Source organism: Triturus cristatus, chromosome 7 (assembly GCF_964204655.1).
Source record: "Triturus cristatus chromosome 7, aTriCri1.1, whole genome shotgun sequence".
NCBI lineage: Eukaryota > Metazoa > Chordata > Amphibia > Caudata > Salamandridae > Triturus > Triturus cristatus.
In genome coordinates this window covers 1,483,035,076-1,483,052,517 of record NC_140590.1, presented here as the reverse complement: position 1 = coordinate 1,483,052,517, position 17,442 = coordinate 1,483,035,076, and the positions used below count along the sequence as shown (strand labels likewise).

Genomic DNA, 17,442 nt, shown 5'->3' with positions numbered 1-17,442 from the left:
GGAATACGGGCTACGGATCACCGGATTTCCGGCTCCTTCTGTAAGTGGAGCCGTGCCGCGCTTTCCAGCAGCAGCCTGATCCACCTGATCCACCTGAATCAGCTGTGAATCAGCTGGTAATTAGCTGGAAACCCACGCTGCTACAGTGGTAGGTGCGGTCAATAGCTGATGTCTGCAATGAGACAGAAGTGAGCCAAGCATACTTGTTGAATTTTCAGGTTTGCTGAAAATAGCAGCTAAACTGCAAGACTGTTAGACTGCTAGACTGACTGAAAACCTTTATTGAAAACCTGCATTGCAGTATTACAGTGGTACGTCTGTGGACCTGGAATCAGGAGGGACTGGTAATACCAGGAGCCCAGCAGGGCTTTTAAGCTTATTCAATCTTCAAATCGTCAAACCCTTGACCTAGCCTGTAGACAATGAGATCAGGCTGACAGCGAGGGGCGCTGCTCAGACCCCAATCAAAGCGACGTCAAAAGAGCGAGGAAAGCTTTGATATTTGTGCCACTACAAAGAAGTGTACGTTAAGAGAAGCCCCCATGAATGATTCAGCTAAAACGGCAGTCGCCCCAATAAATCCTGGTCAAGACTATAAAAATCAAGTCCACGGTAATCAGCCGTCTATTAAGAGCTTTTTTAAGCATCACCAAAAACAGTATCAAAAACAACAACAACAAAAAATATTGAGACTGACAATGGACTCTTATCACCTTTATCTTCAACAAGTGTAAAGAGAGTCTGCCCGTGTGCAATACTACAATCTAAGTTGCCCTTAGAAATAAAAAAGTTAAAAGATGGTGGCCAACTCCAAGTTAAGATCAAAAATTCAGGCTCAGAAAAGTTTGAAGTGTCTCCAACCCTCAAACCAATCCTAAAATCGTCTGGCCAGTTACAGGCAAAAGTCCAAATTCATGTGCAAGACTCTGCTATACAATCTGTTGCGGTATCTAGGGCCGATGGATCTCTAGCGGTAAATCCAACTAGACGGGCGGAGCCTCTTAAATCGCTGGTTTGTAGTCAAAGTGAGATCGGCTCAGTGATTAACATCTCCTCAGGCCTGGACCAAAACCTAAATGACAAGGTCTTCATGTTAGGCTATGTCGCTGACGAGACAGAAAGTAAGAGGGGGAGTCAAATATTGATATCAGTGATACCTGAATTATCATCCAGTCCAAATGGCCTAACTGATATAGTCGGTAATGTAAGGTCATTTAATCCGGATCAGTCAAGTATAATCCTGGAAAACAGCTTTATCAATAACAAATCACTACTGGTACCAGGTATTGTCAGTGCTGAGAATGTGCTCATTTCAAATAAGCAAAGCAAATTCACACAAGTAGTTCCAAACAATCAGTTCAATTCTGTGGGCTTATCATTATTTACAAAATTTGATGGGAATTTTCAAGCTAGATCTGGCGACATAGAAAACAACCCTTCTAGTCCCGATCGTGGATTATGGGAGTTTTTACTCCACACTATGGATTCGATCACAAATGCTCTTAGTTTTCATTCAGATAAATTAAATATCCAAGTAGACATTTTAAATACATTGGCTACCCACCTAGTAGGGATCGACGCAAAACTTCTCCAATTGACTAATTTGATAACTAAAGTCCAATCGAATAAAGAGAACCAACTAGTAACTTGTACTTGTGCACAACTGATTGACAAAATTTCAGAACTACCGTCAATTGTTAGTTCTATGGTACAGGAAGTAAAACTGATGTCGGGTAGAACAGCTCAAGGCAAAATAATTCCCAACGAAAATAAAACTAATTTATTCATGGCAACAAATTATTCAAAAAAACTCTTAAGGAGGCTGTCATTAAAGAACCCAATGAGCCCAAAGAGCCTGATACGAAAGTTCTATTTCCAATTTTTAGACCCGCGGAAGCACCTGCGGTTAACCCAAAGGTTAACCGAAACAGACAAGTTATTGACATTCCCACCCCTGACGTGTCTAATGACAATATATGGTCTAAAAATTCTTCTCCATCAATGTCAGGAGTCATTAGACGAGAACAGTCACCTAAAGAATTGGCCGATCGATGTGGAGAACAAAATACCTTCACACAGAAAATTGTCAGCCATCAGAGTCTATAGATCTATATTGAGCAATCAATTATCCCTCACCAAAAGTCATCAGAAGTCCAAGTACTAGGAGAATCGGCATTCCTAGTTCCGGCTCCTACCCTTGGGAAGAGGGATCCATTTAGTCATATAAATAAAGTGAAAATAGAGGCTACAGATTACTCGCATGAACTGAGGAAAGTAGTCTTTTGCCCTCAGTATACTACAAGAGGCCCTTACGATATCCTGAACCGTGGAAATATTCTGAAATGATTGAATGCGATTGCAGATTTGAAGGATGTAACATCAGATGATTTGGAATCAGTTGAGTTTAAGAAAGATTGTAATAACCTCTATAATGAAATAACTGTTACAGCTTGGCAAAGTGATGAAATCATCAGCAAAATAATCACTAATAATGATCAATTTGAGAAATGGGGCATCAAAGTTTGGAGAATTTATGGGTCTCTTACCTGACTTTGTTGATTCCGAGTAGGTCATCTTGTAGCCCGGACTCAAAGATCAGTGGGCAAAAAACAGGTCCGGGACCACAAGTTAGAGTTTTGAAAGGTGCCTCAGGACCATTAACAAAGTTGAATTTGTCGTTTGGTATTAAGATCAGGAGCTGTCAACCAGGACTTCGAATATGTGAGGAGTCAAAGAAAGAAATTAATCCGGTTGAAGATTGGAGTTGGCTTCCGTCCACATTGGCAAATGGAAATCTTGTGAAGCACGATTGATGCCTGTACTCTCGTGATAAAGCATTAAAACCTTTTAAAATCTGTTCTTGGAACACAAATGGTTTTATATCACTTCTCGAGGATCCAGATGTAATAAGCTTTCTTAGAGACTTCGACATATTAATGCTCCAGGAAACTTGGAATATGATCTGTGAACTCCTTATTGGTTATTTTGAATATTCCAATGTGTCTCTATTACGGTTGAAGTTAACCAATTGGGGCATATCTAATATCCTACTCAATATGATTACATTATTATACTCCAACACATGAGTACAGATCAAAGTTGGTGATGGAAGACACACAAATCGTAGTCTTGAGACCAATATTGGATTGAAACAAGGTTGTGTCTTGGCACCTTGTCTTTTTAATCTTTTTATGTCTGATCTCCCAGTACATTTTAAACATGTCAATGCCCATTCTCCTGCTATTTCAGACAAAGAGATTAAATATCTACAATATGCAGATGACACCATTTTATTAAGCCAATCTGTCATAGGACTAAAAAGATTAATAGATTCCTTTAACCAATATGTTTCTCAAAATGGCCTAAAAATAAATACAAAAAAAGACAAAACGAAATTAGGAATGAAAGAATGGAATATCAATGGTTTGGTCGTCGAATGTGGAAAATCGTCTAAATATATAGGAATCACATTTGACGATAGTATGACGTTTAGGCAGCATTTTAATAACCTTGAAGCTAAGGGAACATCACTATCATTTGCTTTTAGAAAATTGAGAGATAAGCTATCATGCCCAAATTATGATCACCTGTTGAAGGTCATGAAAGCAAAGTTGATTCCATCCTTGGATTACGGTTCTATTATCTTCCGCGGCAAAGACGCAAAAACCCTTGACGATATTGAAATAGGAACATATAAATCAGTTTTTAGGATTCCCAGTCATATTAGCTGTGCCAATATAAGACTAGAATTTGGCCTAAAAAGACAAACATTGGCCCGAAAATCCACATTTTTAATAACCTTATTGTCATTGTCTCGTGCTGAAGAGGGTTCCCTTGCAAACCAGTGTTGGCATGAGATGATGAGAAGTGAACACGCGAGTAGCTGGCAAACATATTTAAATGAGTGTCTACATCATTTTGATTGTCCAAAGCTAGAAGACGAATTCAGGAGTAAAGTTGTTTATAAAAAATCAATTAACCAATCAGCTATTTTATTGTCGACTATAATAGATAAAGATGAACTTAGGAAAAAAAACACTTATAGTCAATTGCAAATTCTTTTGGTAAATTGGCTCCCCAACCATATTTGCTGTTCCATTTAAAACCCTCAATTAAGAATAAATGTATGCTACTACGGTTCGGGAGATATCCGACTAAAGATGGAATACCGAAATGGGAAAACAAGAGGCCTTCTAAATTGTGTAGGTTATGTGGTTCTTGTGAGGAAACCTTAGTGCATATAGTAACTTTATGCCCCAAATTGTTAGAAGAGCGGAAAACTACATTAAAGTCTATTTTTAATGAATTGGGGGTAAGATCTTGTAGAAATGCCATCATCTTATGTCTAAATGGTGCCACCGCCCGTCTTATTTCCCGATTTGTTAAGTTTATCTTTATAGTTGAAAATAAACTTTGTAATATTGACAATTGAAGTGAAGATATTTACAACACGAAAATTATTTATAATGCTGCAATGTATTTTTAGGGTTATACATGGACTACTTTAAACCATAGTTGCTAAGGTTTGCTAGTAGAATGGTACTATTTCTTGATTGCTAGCCCAAGTGTACTGTTGCTGTTTGTTATATCGCAATTAAGTGTTTTTAGGGGTAGTTCTGGCATCCTTTAAATTAAAACAGTTAAAGTTTGCTTAGCGAGAACGCACATCATCTTTGAGGTTTGAACAATTGTATTTTACTACGACCTCTTCTCTTTTGTTCCCGCTTACATTGTTATAAAGCACTCTCTAGAACGATGTATGGTATATTGTAAACTAAAGTTGCCAGCATAAAGCATTTTATTTTTGTTGCTTAAGTCTATTAGCACAAACGCACTTTATTGCTAATGTCGTTCCAAATTTAATTTTACTATGGTTGTTTCTTTCTTATGCATCTCTCACTTTTTTGAAGTTTTTGAGAGTAATAAATGGTATATTGACAACTTTAGTTTCTAGCACAAGGCACTTTAGTTTCCGCTGCTAAAAGTTTACTAGCACAATTGCACTTTATTGCTAATTTAGCTCTAAATGTAATTTTATTACGGGCTTTTTTTGTTTTTGCAGCTCCTATTGTTTTAAAGTTTTTCTTAGAGAAATGTATTATATACTGTAAACTATAGCTGCTAGCACAAAGTATTTTATTTTTGCTTGCTGATCATTTGCAGTCAAACAAACTATGTTGAGGCTTAGCTGTAGATCTTGCTTGGATATAATTGTACACTGTAGCCGCAAAACAATTATGAAGGGAAGATGATTCTTCTATTTTCTGTTTGAACGTTATATTCTTAATCTAATTTTATCTTCTTTGTGTATTCTGCTGATTGTAATGATTTTAAATAATCAACAAATCAATAAATACTACTCTTACTACAGACCGATTACTTTGCTTTCTGTCCTCTCGAAAGTTTTGGAGAAGCATGTTAACTACTAGCTCACCCAGTATTTGGAAAGTAACAACTTATTGCACCCAAGCCAATCTGGTTTCTGCCCCAGTTTTAGTACAGAGACAGGCTAGTGGAAGTGGTAGATTACATCGGGGGAGCTCTGGATGTCAGGGGAAGGGCTGTGCTGCTTATGCTTTATCTGTCAGCAGCCTTCAACATGGCACCTCACTCCACCCTGCTGGCCCGCCTTCAAGCCATTGGGTTTAGGGGGCTTGAGCAGGGCTGGTTAACTTCATTCCTAGAGGGAACAGGACAGGAGGTATGGTGCCCCGCTCGTTCGTCTAGGTCTTGTGAGTTTCAAGTGAGAGTGCCACGGGGCTCGGCTCTGAGCCTGAATATCTTTAATATCTATCTCACTGCCCTTGCTCTTATGGAAGATGCCCTGGGAGCAAAATATGTTCCTATGCTTATGATACCCAGCTACTATTTTCATGGTTTAGGGATGAGATGTTTCCAGGTGATAAAATCAAAACCTGCTTAACAGCGGTCTTTCAACGGCTGTCACACCATCAGCTCAAATGCAATGCAGAAAAAATGGAGATACTCTTGTTTGGTATAGGGGCACAAGAGCCTTGGATGCTCCTCCTTCACTATGCCAGGCCAGTACAGTGAAGAATTTAGGCATTAAGTTTGATGATGAGCTATCCTTTCTGCCTCAGGTTAATGCTGTGGTTGAGACTTGCTTTGGTCTGTTGTGTGTGTTAAGAAAGTTCCTGCTCTTTCACTCTTTTTCAGCAAGGAAACAGGTAGTTCAGGCCTTAATAACATTGAGGATTGACTAAGATAATGCACTGTATTTGGGCCTGCCTGATTTCCTCATTAGGTGGTCAAAAACACAGCAGCCCGGATTCTTCTTGATCTCCCTTTGAGAACACAGGTTTCCCCTTATTCATGTAAACTGAACTAGCTTCACATAAGGAAATGTTTTTATTAAGACCCTACTGCTAATAGATAGGGCTCTCCATCAGTCTGGTGCACCTTATCTTACAGCAAGGATAGGCATTTATGTTCCATCCAGACGCCTGCATTCCGCCAACCTCAGCTTCACTCCTCGGATTCAAAGAGCCAGGACACTCCCCCGAGTAACAGAGTGCTTTATAAATGCCCGTTACATTAAATTACATTGCATTTCCAAAATTAAAGGAGCGAACGCTAAACTGCTCCTGTGTTTCTCCAGCATAGGTATATATCCCAATCATTCCAACTGACTCATTTGTGAGTTATTTATTTTCCTCTCCATTTCAAATAAGTTTTAACATACATACTGATTGGGTCAAGTAGTCAGCATGGACAGTGATCATTCACTCAAAATATAAAAACATTATAGAACATCACAACTCTGTCAATCACTCTCAATTTATCATTTTTTCTATTTAGGTTTTTATCAGGATGTACCTATCTTACCATTTTATGCACCGATTGAGCAGAAGTCTATCTTACTTTTGTTGGGCAGCATTTATTTTGAAGCCAGAAAGTTAATATCCCACTGGTTTTGATGCCTTCCCACTGAGAAAAACGTGAATTGGTAGATGTAATGCGTGAATTAATCTCAACCAGTACAGGGGAAGATCAATGATATGCAAAGCAGATTTGGTCTCAACCAGTTAAGCATTTGCAGAATGAATAATCAAACATTGGTGACTGCAATATTTACATATGTTTCCTGGCACAGCACCTTGAACAGTGAATTTCCAGATTCATGCTGAAAATGTACAGATCCATTCTCACCTGGTAAAAGCTTCTGAGAACCCAACCAACATCACTTTCTGATTGTGCCATGTATTCCACTTAAAGAAAGAACAGCTCTCCCACCAAGGTTCTAGCCTTTGTGACACCATACGTAATGTATGGTTTTTAATTCACCCTCAGAAAATAGAAACCCTTCCTGACACCCTATCAAAAGCAAGGAACAAAGTGATTATTTTTGATTGCCAAACTAGTTTCGTCCCCCTCCATATCAACACAGACCTAGGTGGTGTGAAAATGTAGCATTGACTTGTCTTTGTCAGAAAATTCATCCGACTTACTAGAGCCCTTGTTTTGGCAACCCTTGTAACTGTAATATCATTTACTAAGCCCTCCCAAGAATCTAATCACCAGGCATCAAATACATAAGAACCAGGCAGCAAGAATGTGCAGTGACTTCCTTGAGAGAAACCACAGCTAATCTGCCCTCAAAGCACTCCACTTTCTTACAGTAGATGCTGACGTTCATTATAAAGTGGCATGTACTCTTCAGAAAGGATATTTTGGGAAACGTTCTTCATACATGCTGAAATTGACACTTCATTATGTCATCCCTATCCTATGTTTGCTTATCGACCAACAATCGTTGAACAGGAAGAAAAATGGATATCTATCACTGGGTACAAAAGGACATAGAGTCAGGAACATCCTTAACCCCAGCTTTAGATCTGAACCCCACTGCATCGGTTTCTGGAAATAGAACAATGCAAAATGCTGCATTTGAGGAATATCAGGCAAAGTTACTTACCTTAGCTGATTAGATTCTAACATTCTCTGCTATGGCTTCACTGGAAACTTTTTCCTCTAATAAGGACATTTGCACTTGCTAAATATATTTCTAGACAGGTAACATGATTTACCACAAACCAAACTCTTGTCCCAAAACCCCACCAATGTTGGAGTTGGTCCCTTTCTAGAAGATAGGACTTATCCCTATCAGGAGTAAATAACTGACCGTATCCAGGTAAAAGTGTTCCTAACAACTGTTAGTGAATACTTCCCAACTAACCGTGTTGTTATAAACTATTACATGTTGGACTCTAATGGTCCCTTGACAAATGGAGAGCTTCCAGGGCCATCAGTAATTTGGTCTGATCCCCTCTAATTCTGCTTTTTCCCAAGTATTTGACCCAGATACTTTGTTCATTTTCTGTAGGTTGAGTGTCTGGGTGCAATCCACAGAATTTGTGGAGTTACTGCAGATATTGTGGTTCCGATTGAGCCGATCCAGGAACTCCTAGATTCTTAAGGGCACTAAGAATTTAACAATCCTCTAGATTTAGTCAAAATAGTATAAACTATAACTTCCTTTCTACTTTTCAAAATGAATCATTAACAAAATCACAGTGGCTACTACAAAAGTTTAAAAAAACGTAATGGTACCTGAAGTCCATGGGTTAAAGAGCATGATGAAAGACCCCAAGCCATGGTCTAAGGGATGACTCTGAGTCTGATCTGAGATTTTAATACTCAGAGTGTATCGACCAATGACTGCCGACACTGGGCTGGAGATAGTTAGGATTAGGTGTCCAGAATCACTGTGCTTCTGTTTTAGGTCCCAAGAATTACTGTTATGCATAGAACCTGAGAGTGGAATTGTGGCCTTCGTCTTTTTAGAGTCAGAAGGAGAAGGTCCTGGAATGTAGAAACAAGAGAAACAACATCATTAAAATGGAGCCCATCCAGGTAAATGTAAATGTATGTAAATGTAAATGTATGTGTCTTGTAAAGCGCACTGCTGCCCTGAGGCGTCCTGGCGCTGTAGACCGCTGGGGAACCCGTCCTGGCTATCCCTGTGAGATGGTCCCTCCAGGGTATCTCCAAGGTGAAACCAGGCATCCCCAGCGAATGTGGGGGGCCGTTGTGGAGATGAGGCAAGCTAATGCCCAGAGTTGCCGAGTGTGTTCCTGGTTAGAGTAGGTACCGAGGCGAGAATTATCGAGTCCGTTTTGACCCTGGTCCACGACCCTGCCGCGTCGGGAATTGAACCCTGGTCCCTGGCCGATTCTCTGCTTACGGATCTGCCGCCTCTAACCAGTGAGCCACACCTCTCCACAGCAATCTTGAAATACAGTGGTAGTCAGTATAGTGAATGCTGTATTTTTGTATGTCAGTCGATATTACATTGGCAATATTGTGACTTGCTACAGACATATGCAAAAGATAGAAGAGCAGAAAAAGCAGAAAGAAGTAGGAACAGAAATGTAGAAAACTGTGCCAAAGGCAGAAAACCGGAATGAAACAGAACTCGAAAGATTGAGATTTAGAGAGAGAAAGAGGAGGGTGGTGTATTAAACAAGTCTGATGTGCAATCATGGCCAGACAGTCTTAGCATTCAGATACCAAGATATTTGGAAGCAACAGTGGCTTCTACTAAACACTTTGAGCCCATGATGTTATTCGTTTACAAGTGAATCACTGGTTGTGTTGTTTCAAGAATGTTGTGCTGGCTTTGCTCTAGTATTTAATGCAGCTTTGCTTGTAGTTATTTAGAATATGTAAAATAAATGTGCCATCCCAATAAAAATCTGTAGCAAAATTGTATCATCTGCCTTTACTTGTAAAAGGGTTTGCAGAACAGTACTGACATATTACTCATAACATAAATGGTAAATAAGTCTTGACCCACAGACGGTCACACAGCAAGAATGGGACACCCCAGCAGGAAAGATCACTGCAGTCATCAGGGGTGGCTGTCAAAGGAGAAATTGAGAGGATCAGGTGACACTGCTGACCTTCTCATGCAGGAGCCAGGCAGCGCCTCCTTAACAAGGGCACTCTGCCCTCCCACCTTATGTATGGAGTAGGAGGAGATGATGCCCATTACTCTTAAAATTGTACTAGCGCACCCAAACACACTCAAAATGCATGCTAGAGTGCTGGTGAGGGCAGTTTTTTAATTATTTATTAAGATGCTCATCAAAGGTTTGACAGTTGAACAATATTGCAGTATTCTCTACTGGTACAAAATGCATAAGGTGCAGTTGACATAATATGGGCCTTAGTGTGTACCTGTTTCCATGATGAGTGAAATATGTTCAGCTGGCGTCAAATCCCTGCTGAGTTTAAGACCGATGTTGAAGTCCTGTCCTCTTCTCAATATTAACTCATTACTGTCAAAAAGATCTGTGTGGTGTGCATTTTTGTTTGAAGAAAGCTGTAGATCAATTTTTTCCACCTGCAAATCTGTAACAAATGAAGAGATTGAAGCTGTGATAATTTACAATAAGAATTATTTCCAGGATCCATATATTCAGAAACATGATATAAACACTCAGAGGTAAATGGTTAATCAGTAAAACAGAAATTACATTTCTTTATCATAATTATTAAACTTTATGTGGAATTTCAAGCAAGTGTGTGTCCTTTCTAGTGATGATTGGCTTAAAATAATGTAGTACATGGATTATAGTGTAATACCCCTCAGCTGTGTAAATATTTATTTATTGTGCTTTCCTACCTGAAACATAAGCCTTGAAATTGATAGCATTAATGTCCAATGGAAATTAAAATGTACTCACTTTTCAGCCAATAGTCCTCCTACAAGTCTAGTTGACTCTTCTTTTTAATTTCTGCATTTTTTATTGAGCCGTAAAAAATAAATGTTGTGATTGAGCATTTTTATGTTTCAATGTGTCTCTGTTAGGGATGACTAGGGTTTTCCTGCCACTTTAGTTTATTTTGTCAGTCCTTGTTCTGGTGACATCCAAAAAATTAATATATGTTTTACCTTCAATTGTACCACAATGACTCCTTTAGGAATAATTATTATCAAAAGTTACTTCCTCAGGTGTCTAAAGACACTATCCAACGAAGGCAGATTAGATCAAAGTTTACATCATTATCAAGCTCGGATATGTGTTCTGGATAATACCCTACACCTCACAGCGGCTATCCATGTGGACTCACAATTCCTTACATCTGTAACTGAACAGTCGTATTTAGACCTCAGTATCTTCAAAGACAATTGTGGCCATATTAAGTCTGATTAAGATAGCTGACACATAGTGCAGATCATGCATGAGGGTCATGACTATCATTCAAGATATAGTCACAGAAAAGAAGCTGCAGATTATGTTTAGTTGAAGCCTTCAATACAGGAACTAAGGAAATACTGTACGTACCAGACCAGACATTTCCACTGATAAGATGTGCAAAACAGAGTTGGTCTCATCACTCCATGAACATTGCTGACATGAGCTGTAACACATCTACCAACGGCTTTCACTGAAAAACTTTAAACATTCTAGTCTGATCAATCATAGATACTTGAGGCCATAATTGTAGAATTCAGTCAAAGAGAACATTAGGGTGGAGAACCTGAAATAATAAGAAGTGGATTCATGTTTTTGTTCAGATTAAGCACCTGTGAGTTTTTCTTCATTAGGATGGGCACCTTCGCTAGTCAGAGTTATTAGGGATTCAAAGTCTATAAATGAATTGTCATGGAATGAGAGCTATAAGTTTAGTTTAGTTTAGCCATTTATAGTTTTATAGTTTATAGTAAGTTTAGCCATTTCTAGAGCGCATGGTTACACCACTGGAACAGGCACTCTGAAAGGGTACGGAACAGCCTTATTTGCATATCACAGCTGGTCACTCACTCTGGTCAGCATGCTAAATTTAGTATGCTGTTAGGAATAACCATGTCTTCAGTTGTTTGCGAAATTTAGTTTTGCATGGTTTTGTTCTTAGGGCCATTGGTAGAGCTTTTGCTGCGAGGTATCTGAAGGAGCGTGCCCCCATTTTGGCTTTAGATATTCTCGGTACAGTCACCAGTGCCCTACCCTTGGATCTTAGGTTTCGGTGTGAGTCAGGAGTGTTCAGGGGACACTAAGGAGCGTGTATCACCATAATACTCCTTGTTCTCTAACACATTCAATGAACAGCCCTGTTAAAGCAATAACTATAGCATCCTCACAAAGAGTAGCGAAGTCCATGCTCGAGAAGCTTCTATACAACCAAACTATGGAACAACAAAGATGTGACCATGTCCAGGTAGTTTTAGGGTCCAATCCACCAATGACAACCCCTATTATACGCCATCCTATCAAATGTGTTAGTATCTTTTTGAAGCAGTATTGATGGTTCCTAATCATGGTCAATATGCATTTGGGAATTTACATGCAGCTATTAGCTGGAAATCTTTCCATCCAATTAAGATGTGGCCCAAATCCCAGCCTGTACTTAATTTACACGAAATGTGACACTCAGGTACAATAGACATTTTATTCTGCTTTTCATGATCCAATGCCAAAAACCTTATTATAGTGTGTGAATAATTTTCCTTTTGTCTCTTGATCTGGTATAGGGTGGTTATCACAATTTTTCAACGTTAGTCAGAAAGGAGCACACTTAAGCATAGTATTGCAAATCTTTTACTCCTCTATTTTTCAAAACATCTTCAATAGTTTGTATTGGATTTCGCATTCTTTGGTTGACCATGTCTGAACAAATACAGAAATCCTTTAAATGAGGATCAGATTGAACACATTAAAGATAAGTTAATTATGCAGTGTGAATGAACGACAAGGTGCTCTAACCAAGGGCCTTATTATGAGTTTGCCGGTCTTGGAGTGAGCCGCCATGTCAGCGCCCCGCTCCAAGACTGCCAAACCCATACTGTGACTGCCCGACCCGGATTCCGACTGGAATCCAGGTTCTGCGGTTCTGCGGCGGCTGACCCATGGCAGTGCCGTGCTAAGGCTCAGATGTGAATCTTAGCAAGGCACACCAATTGGAAAGCCATTGCATGTTCCTGCAGGGCATGGACTGTTAAGTCTATGCCCTGCAGGAACTGGGGGTACATGCAGACAGGGGGCGCACCATTTAACCCTCTGCATACACCCCCTGGTGCTGAGGCAACAGGGGACCCTGTAGGCCCCGTTAGTTTCCTCAGTGCCACACTTTTCATTGCAATCGCACTGACATGAAATCTGTGGCGGTGAGGAAACTAGTAATTTGCTTGGTGGCGCCTGCAGCTGCACTACCAGCATATTACCAGCTTTACACGGATTCAGGGGTGGTAGCAGAGGTTTTGTGGCTGTCCAACCGCCAAAGTCGAAATATGGCGGGTGGACCGTCACCTCTACTACGGCGGTCCAATGGACTGCCCTAGTCATAACAAGGCCTTTAATCTTAATTGCCTAATCAAAGATGAGGCTTTGAATGCTGGTACTCTGCCAAAGTTTAGATTTCCCAAAATGTCATCATCATAGTCGACCTCTGTGTGTGCTTTGGCCCTATAAACTTTTATAGTTGGGAATATTAATGAAACTCCATAATTAAGAGAAATCTTTCCCATCAAATGCTTCTTATTTCATTGTAAACAGGTTTCTTTTTTACATTTTTGTTCATTTATATGAAATTATTTTATATTTTTAACATTTAAAAAATAAATGATGTAAAGATAATTAATTGCATTTTTATTTTCCAAAATAACAGATATTTACAAAAATGATTTATATTTTTTGATTGACCTCTGCATTGTAAATACCAATTTTTTATGTTAAAGGTTCTTTGTTTTGTGGTTATTTGCAATTTAAAATGCATATTATTTGTAGAATAATTGCAATCTTTATAAAAGTACTGAAACTTATTAACATTTAAATTAACATATTTACTTACATTTAATATTTTTTCATTACGTTATAGATATTTTTTACATTATATTTTGGCTTTCAATATTTTTGTTAATTCTAACAGTGATTTTAAAACTTAATAATATTGTATCTATATTTAGGTATGATATATTTTTAACTTAGATATTTTTGTACGATCATATTAATCATATACATAGGGTTTGTGATATTTTTGGAGTCAATAGTTTGACCTCTATATTTTGATATGTCGATATTTTCAGCATGGTCCCTGCACCTCAATAAAGTAATATCCAGCAGCTTCACAGAGCCGATGACCTAGATATTAACGAACACGGGTCGCTAGGCAAGCACGCTATTAAATAGGAGTGTGAGGGCTTCCCTATTGACTGTGGTCATTTGTCTTTTTTATTAAATAATAACAGTGGAAGACTTACAACATTGCCTGCAAGCCTTTTAGTGTTGTGCCAAGAACTACCGGTCCCCTACCAACAGTCGAACCTGATGAGGTCTGTATTGTAACCCGGGAAGGCGAAGCCGGACCCGATGGGGGCCCGGATCAAACGAAATCCGCACCCATTTACATGCCCACTAGAAAGGGGGCGACCAGGATTAGTCCCCCCAGGGCGAGCATGGGCCCCCCCAATCAGAGGGTGAGCCAGTTAGGCGATGGGGGGTTAAACAGGGCCAACAGGCCCAAGAGAGGCACAACCACCCCCCCTCGCAGAGAGAAAAGAAGAAATGGGTCAACTAACTATTCTTTGGAGGAACCAACTAAGGCTGACAATTTTTCATGTTGGGGAAGCGCATGATTATGGCCCAAAAAGAAGCTATTTGTATTTCCCCAAAGACTGACCATCAGTGGGTTATAAACTCTTTGAAGAAAAATTATAATCACCAAATATTATTGTTTCAAAAGGTGTGGTCGGGTTGGCCAGGAATGACCATGGGAAGTGTTTATGTTTTCTGTGATTAGACGAAAGTTTGTTTGTACCTATCTGTTATGATTCTCAATGTATTTTTATAATTTGTATTCTATTGAAATACTCTCAAATGCACTGTAAAGGAAAGAAAAATTGCTCCAAAGATAGAGCACAAAGATACGTAGTTATATTAACTCATTGTAACTCAGTTTGCGGAGTTGATTAGTGGGTTGTCCAAACAACTATTATTTGTTTGGCATAGATTGACTTATGGTATATTTTGGTTCCCCATTTTCTATGGTCATTAGGTGAGCTCTAGAGCGACAGTGGTAAAAGGGCACCCCCTCCCCACCTGTTTTCACTAACAGTGTTTTTATTGTCGACATTCAGGACAACAAGCAAAGGCTTCACAATCTCATGGTAGTGCTACGATTTAATTCAGCATAATTTTTCAAAAAACAGTATAGTACAAAGCCCTCCAAATTCTGATGCAAGTGCTATTTTAATGCATAAGTTGCAATCAAACTATTGTCTATCGTGGGATGAGAGCTCAGTCTGACCACTTGACTAGTGACAGGGACTCATCAGTTGTCTCAAATCTGACTCACCACACCTCCTTGAAAAGTTGCCGCCTTGAAGATTTTTTTAAAATAAGAAACAAGATCATTCTCCTCGAATTTTGTTTTATGTAATGTGTTCTTCGAGAAAACACAGCAAAAAAATTATGGCGAAAGACTTTTAAGGTACAAACCTATACTCATATTGAGTATAGATATAATTTGTTACAAGCCATTTTTCTCATCATGCATGGACATTTTTCCACAACTCCTTTGAATAAAATCTATCAAGTGACAGGAGTATCATTTCTCATACATTTTCACAGCCTTTCTTTAAAATCAGGTGCAATTTCAGGTAGCTGTATCTCATCTCATCCATCCTGGCATATCCCGCCTTCTCACGTTATTCCATCAATGATTGCTATATTTTTTTTATCTCAAAGGCTTTCCATGATAACCTAACTTGTAAATCCATTGTACCTCACCTTCTACTCTCCAGCTATTTATATATTATCTTTGTTTTTATAGCATGCATTATCAATAAAAAATACATTGAAATTTAATTAAAATTTTTGATTTTTATGAACATATAGAAATTAGGCCGGGTAGTTCCCCAATTATTTTAGATTATATGGGACCCAAGTACCTGGAATAAATTTAGAAGAACAATACTGATTTTATGGCCATCCCTAGAACCAAGCCTTGATTTTAACTGCATAGCACATTTAATAATTCTTTGAAGGTAAAGGTCAGATATGAAGAAATTCTAGTTCCTCGTAGATGATACATACTGCGCAATTTGTCATGGCTTGCCACAGTCCAGTTTCTTCTTGGAATTTTTTTTATACAGCATCATTATTTTAGATGACACACATTCTTTCTGAGTCCTCAAGAAGACCAATAAACTATGAAAGAAAAATGAAATGCAAATGTGAACCTTACCCTGTGGCTGTCAAGATTCAGCAGGGACGGTTGCATTCCCTGCACATGCTGACTCTAACCTATGGATACTCTCAGTTTAATTAGTTTAATTTGCGGTGCCTTAAACTAACTTAACCCAAACAGTGAAAGTATCCCTTGGTAGAAAACCCAGTTGACCAGTAATGATGGTCTTTATTAGATTAATTTGATATGCTTGATTGGATTTCTAAAGCGTTGCTTTATGAAAAATACCTGTTGTTTCTGGATGGATGGAGCAGGGAATTGATGTTTAGTTGGGTCTGTGGTATTAATTTCTATATTGTATTACCAGACACATTTTACAACATTTTTGCACTTCTCATCGATAGCTAAATGCCAAAAATCTCATAAGCTGGAACAAAATCTAGTCGAAAAAATTGTAAATAGTCAACCAGAGTTTCCACCATGGCAGAGAAAGCAGACTAGACATTAAAAAGAAGTACCACTCTCAGATAAGGACACTAGATCAGTGTTTCCCAAACTGGGGTCCGAGGACCCCCAGGGGTCCGTGGCACATTCCCAGGGGGTCCACAGGCAGCAGTTTTAAAAGCACTGCAAAGTTCCTTGTAAAATTAGCAGTTTTCGAGCAACTATAAAAGTGTCAAGAAAATGCCAGTGATTAATGTACCTACTGGAGAGATATGAGAGTTTTGTCCAGTGGCAGCTTTGACTTATCTAATGTAGCACAGAGGGTTAATAAGCCTACTGCAAAGAACGTGCACAATGCATTTTAAAAAACAGTATTTTATGTGCATAGGTCAGTGGGTTACTGATTTTGTCACAGATTCTTTTGTCACTGTGCAATTCATAAGGGGCAATCGTAATCTAGCACAGTGTCCTATAAACTGTCAAAGAGCTGCTTGCAAACTACATGGCAAAAGTTAGCAACATATGTTTATTCCCAGTCTATCATTATCCTGATGCTGCTATGTTCCCACTTTCTGCACATGAACAATGTTGTAATGCCTTTTTGTCACTTCTATGTGTGCTGCCTAATGCAGCACACATGGAAGTTACAAAACGTCATTTTTTATTAAAGATTGTTTGTGTGCAGGAAGGGTCACCTTCCTGAACATAAACAATCAAAGGTGTTTTGCTTTTTCCGTTGGAAAAAGCACAAACAAGGAGAAATAAGGCATTTCTCCTCATTTCTCCAAGTTAAGACCAGGTTTTTCATGGTCTTAATTTTGGTGCTGTATCCTATTTAGGCTGACC

At 38.9% G+C, this 17,442-nt stretch overlaps 1 protein-coding gene across 1 annotated transcript in view; it reads right to left on the bottom strand.

Moving 5' to 3' along the window:
- Positions 1 to 17,442, bottom strand: part of LOC146812224 (protein-glutamine gamma-glutamyltransferase E-like) — a 278,099-nt gene that overhangs the window by 243,724 nt on the left and 16,933 nt on the right. Inside the window, exons 2-3 of the mRNA XM_085619254.1 lie at positions 10,201 to 10,374; positions 8,572 to 8,823 (exon numbers count right to left, since the gene is read on the bottom strand). Of these exons, the coding sequence (XP_085475380.1) occupies positions 8,572 to 8,823; positions 10,201 to 10,374 (426 nt within the window). The remainder of the gene's footprint in view (positions 1 to 8,571; positions 8,824 to 10,200; positions 10,375 to 17,442) is intronic.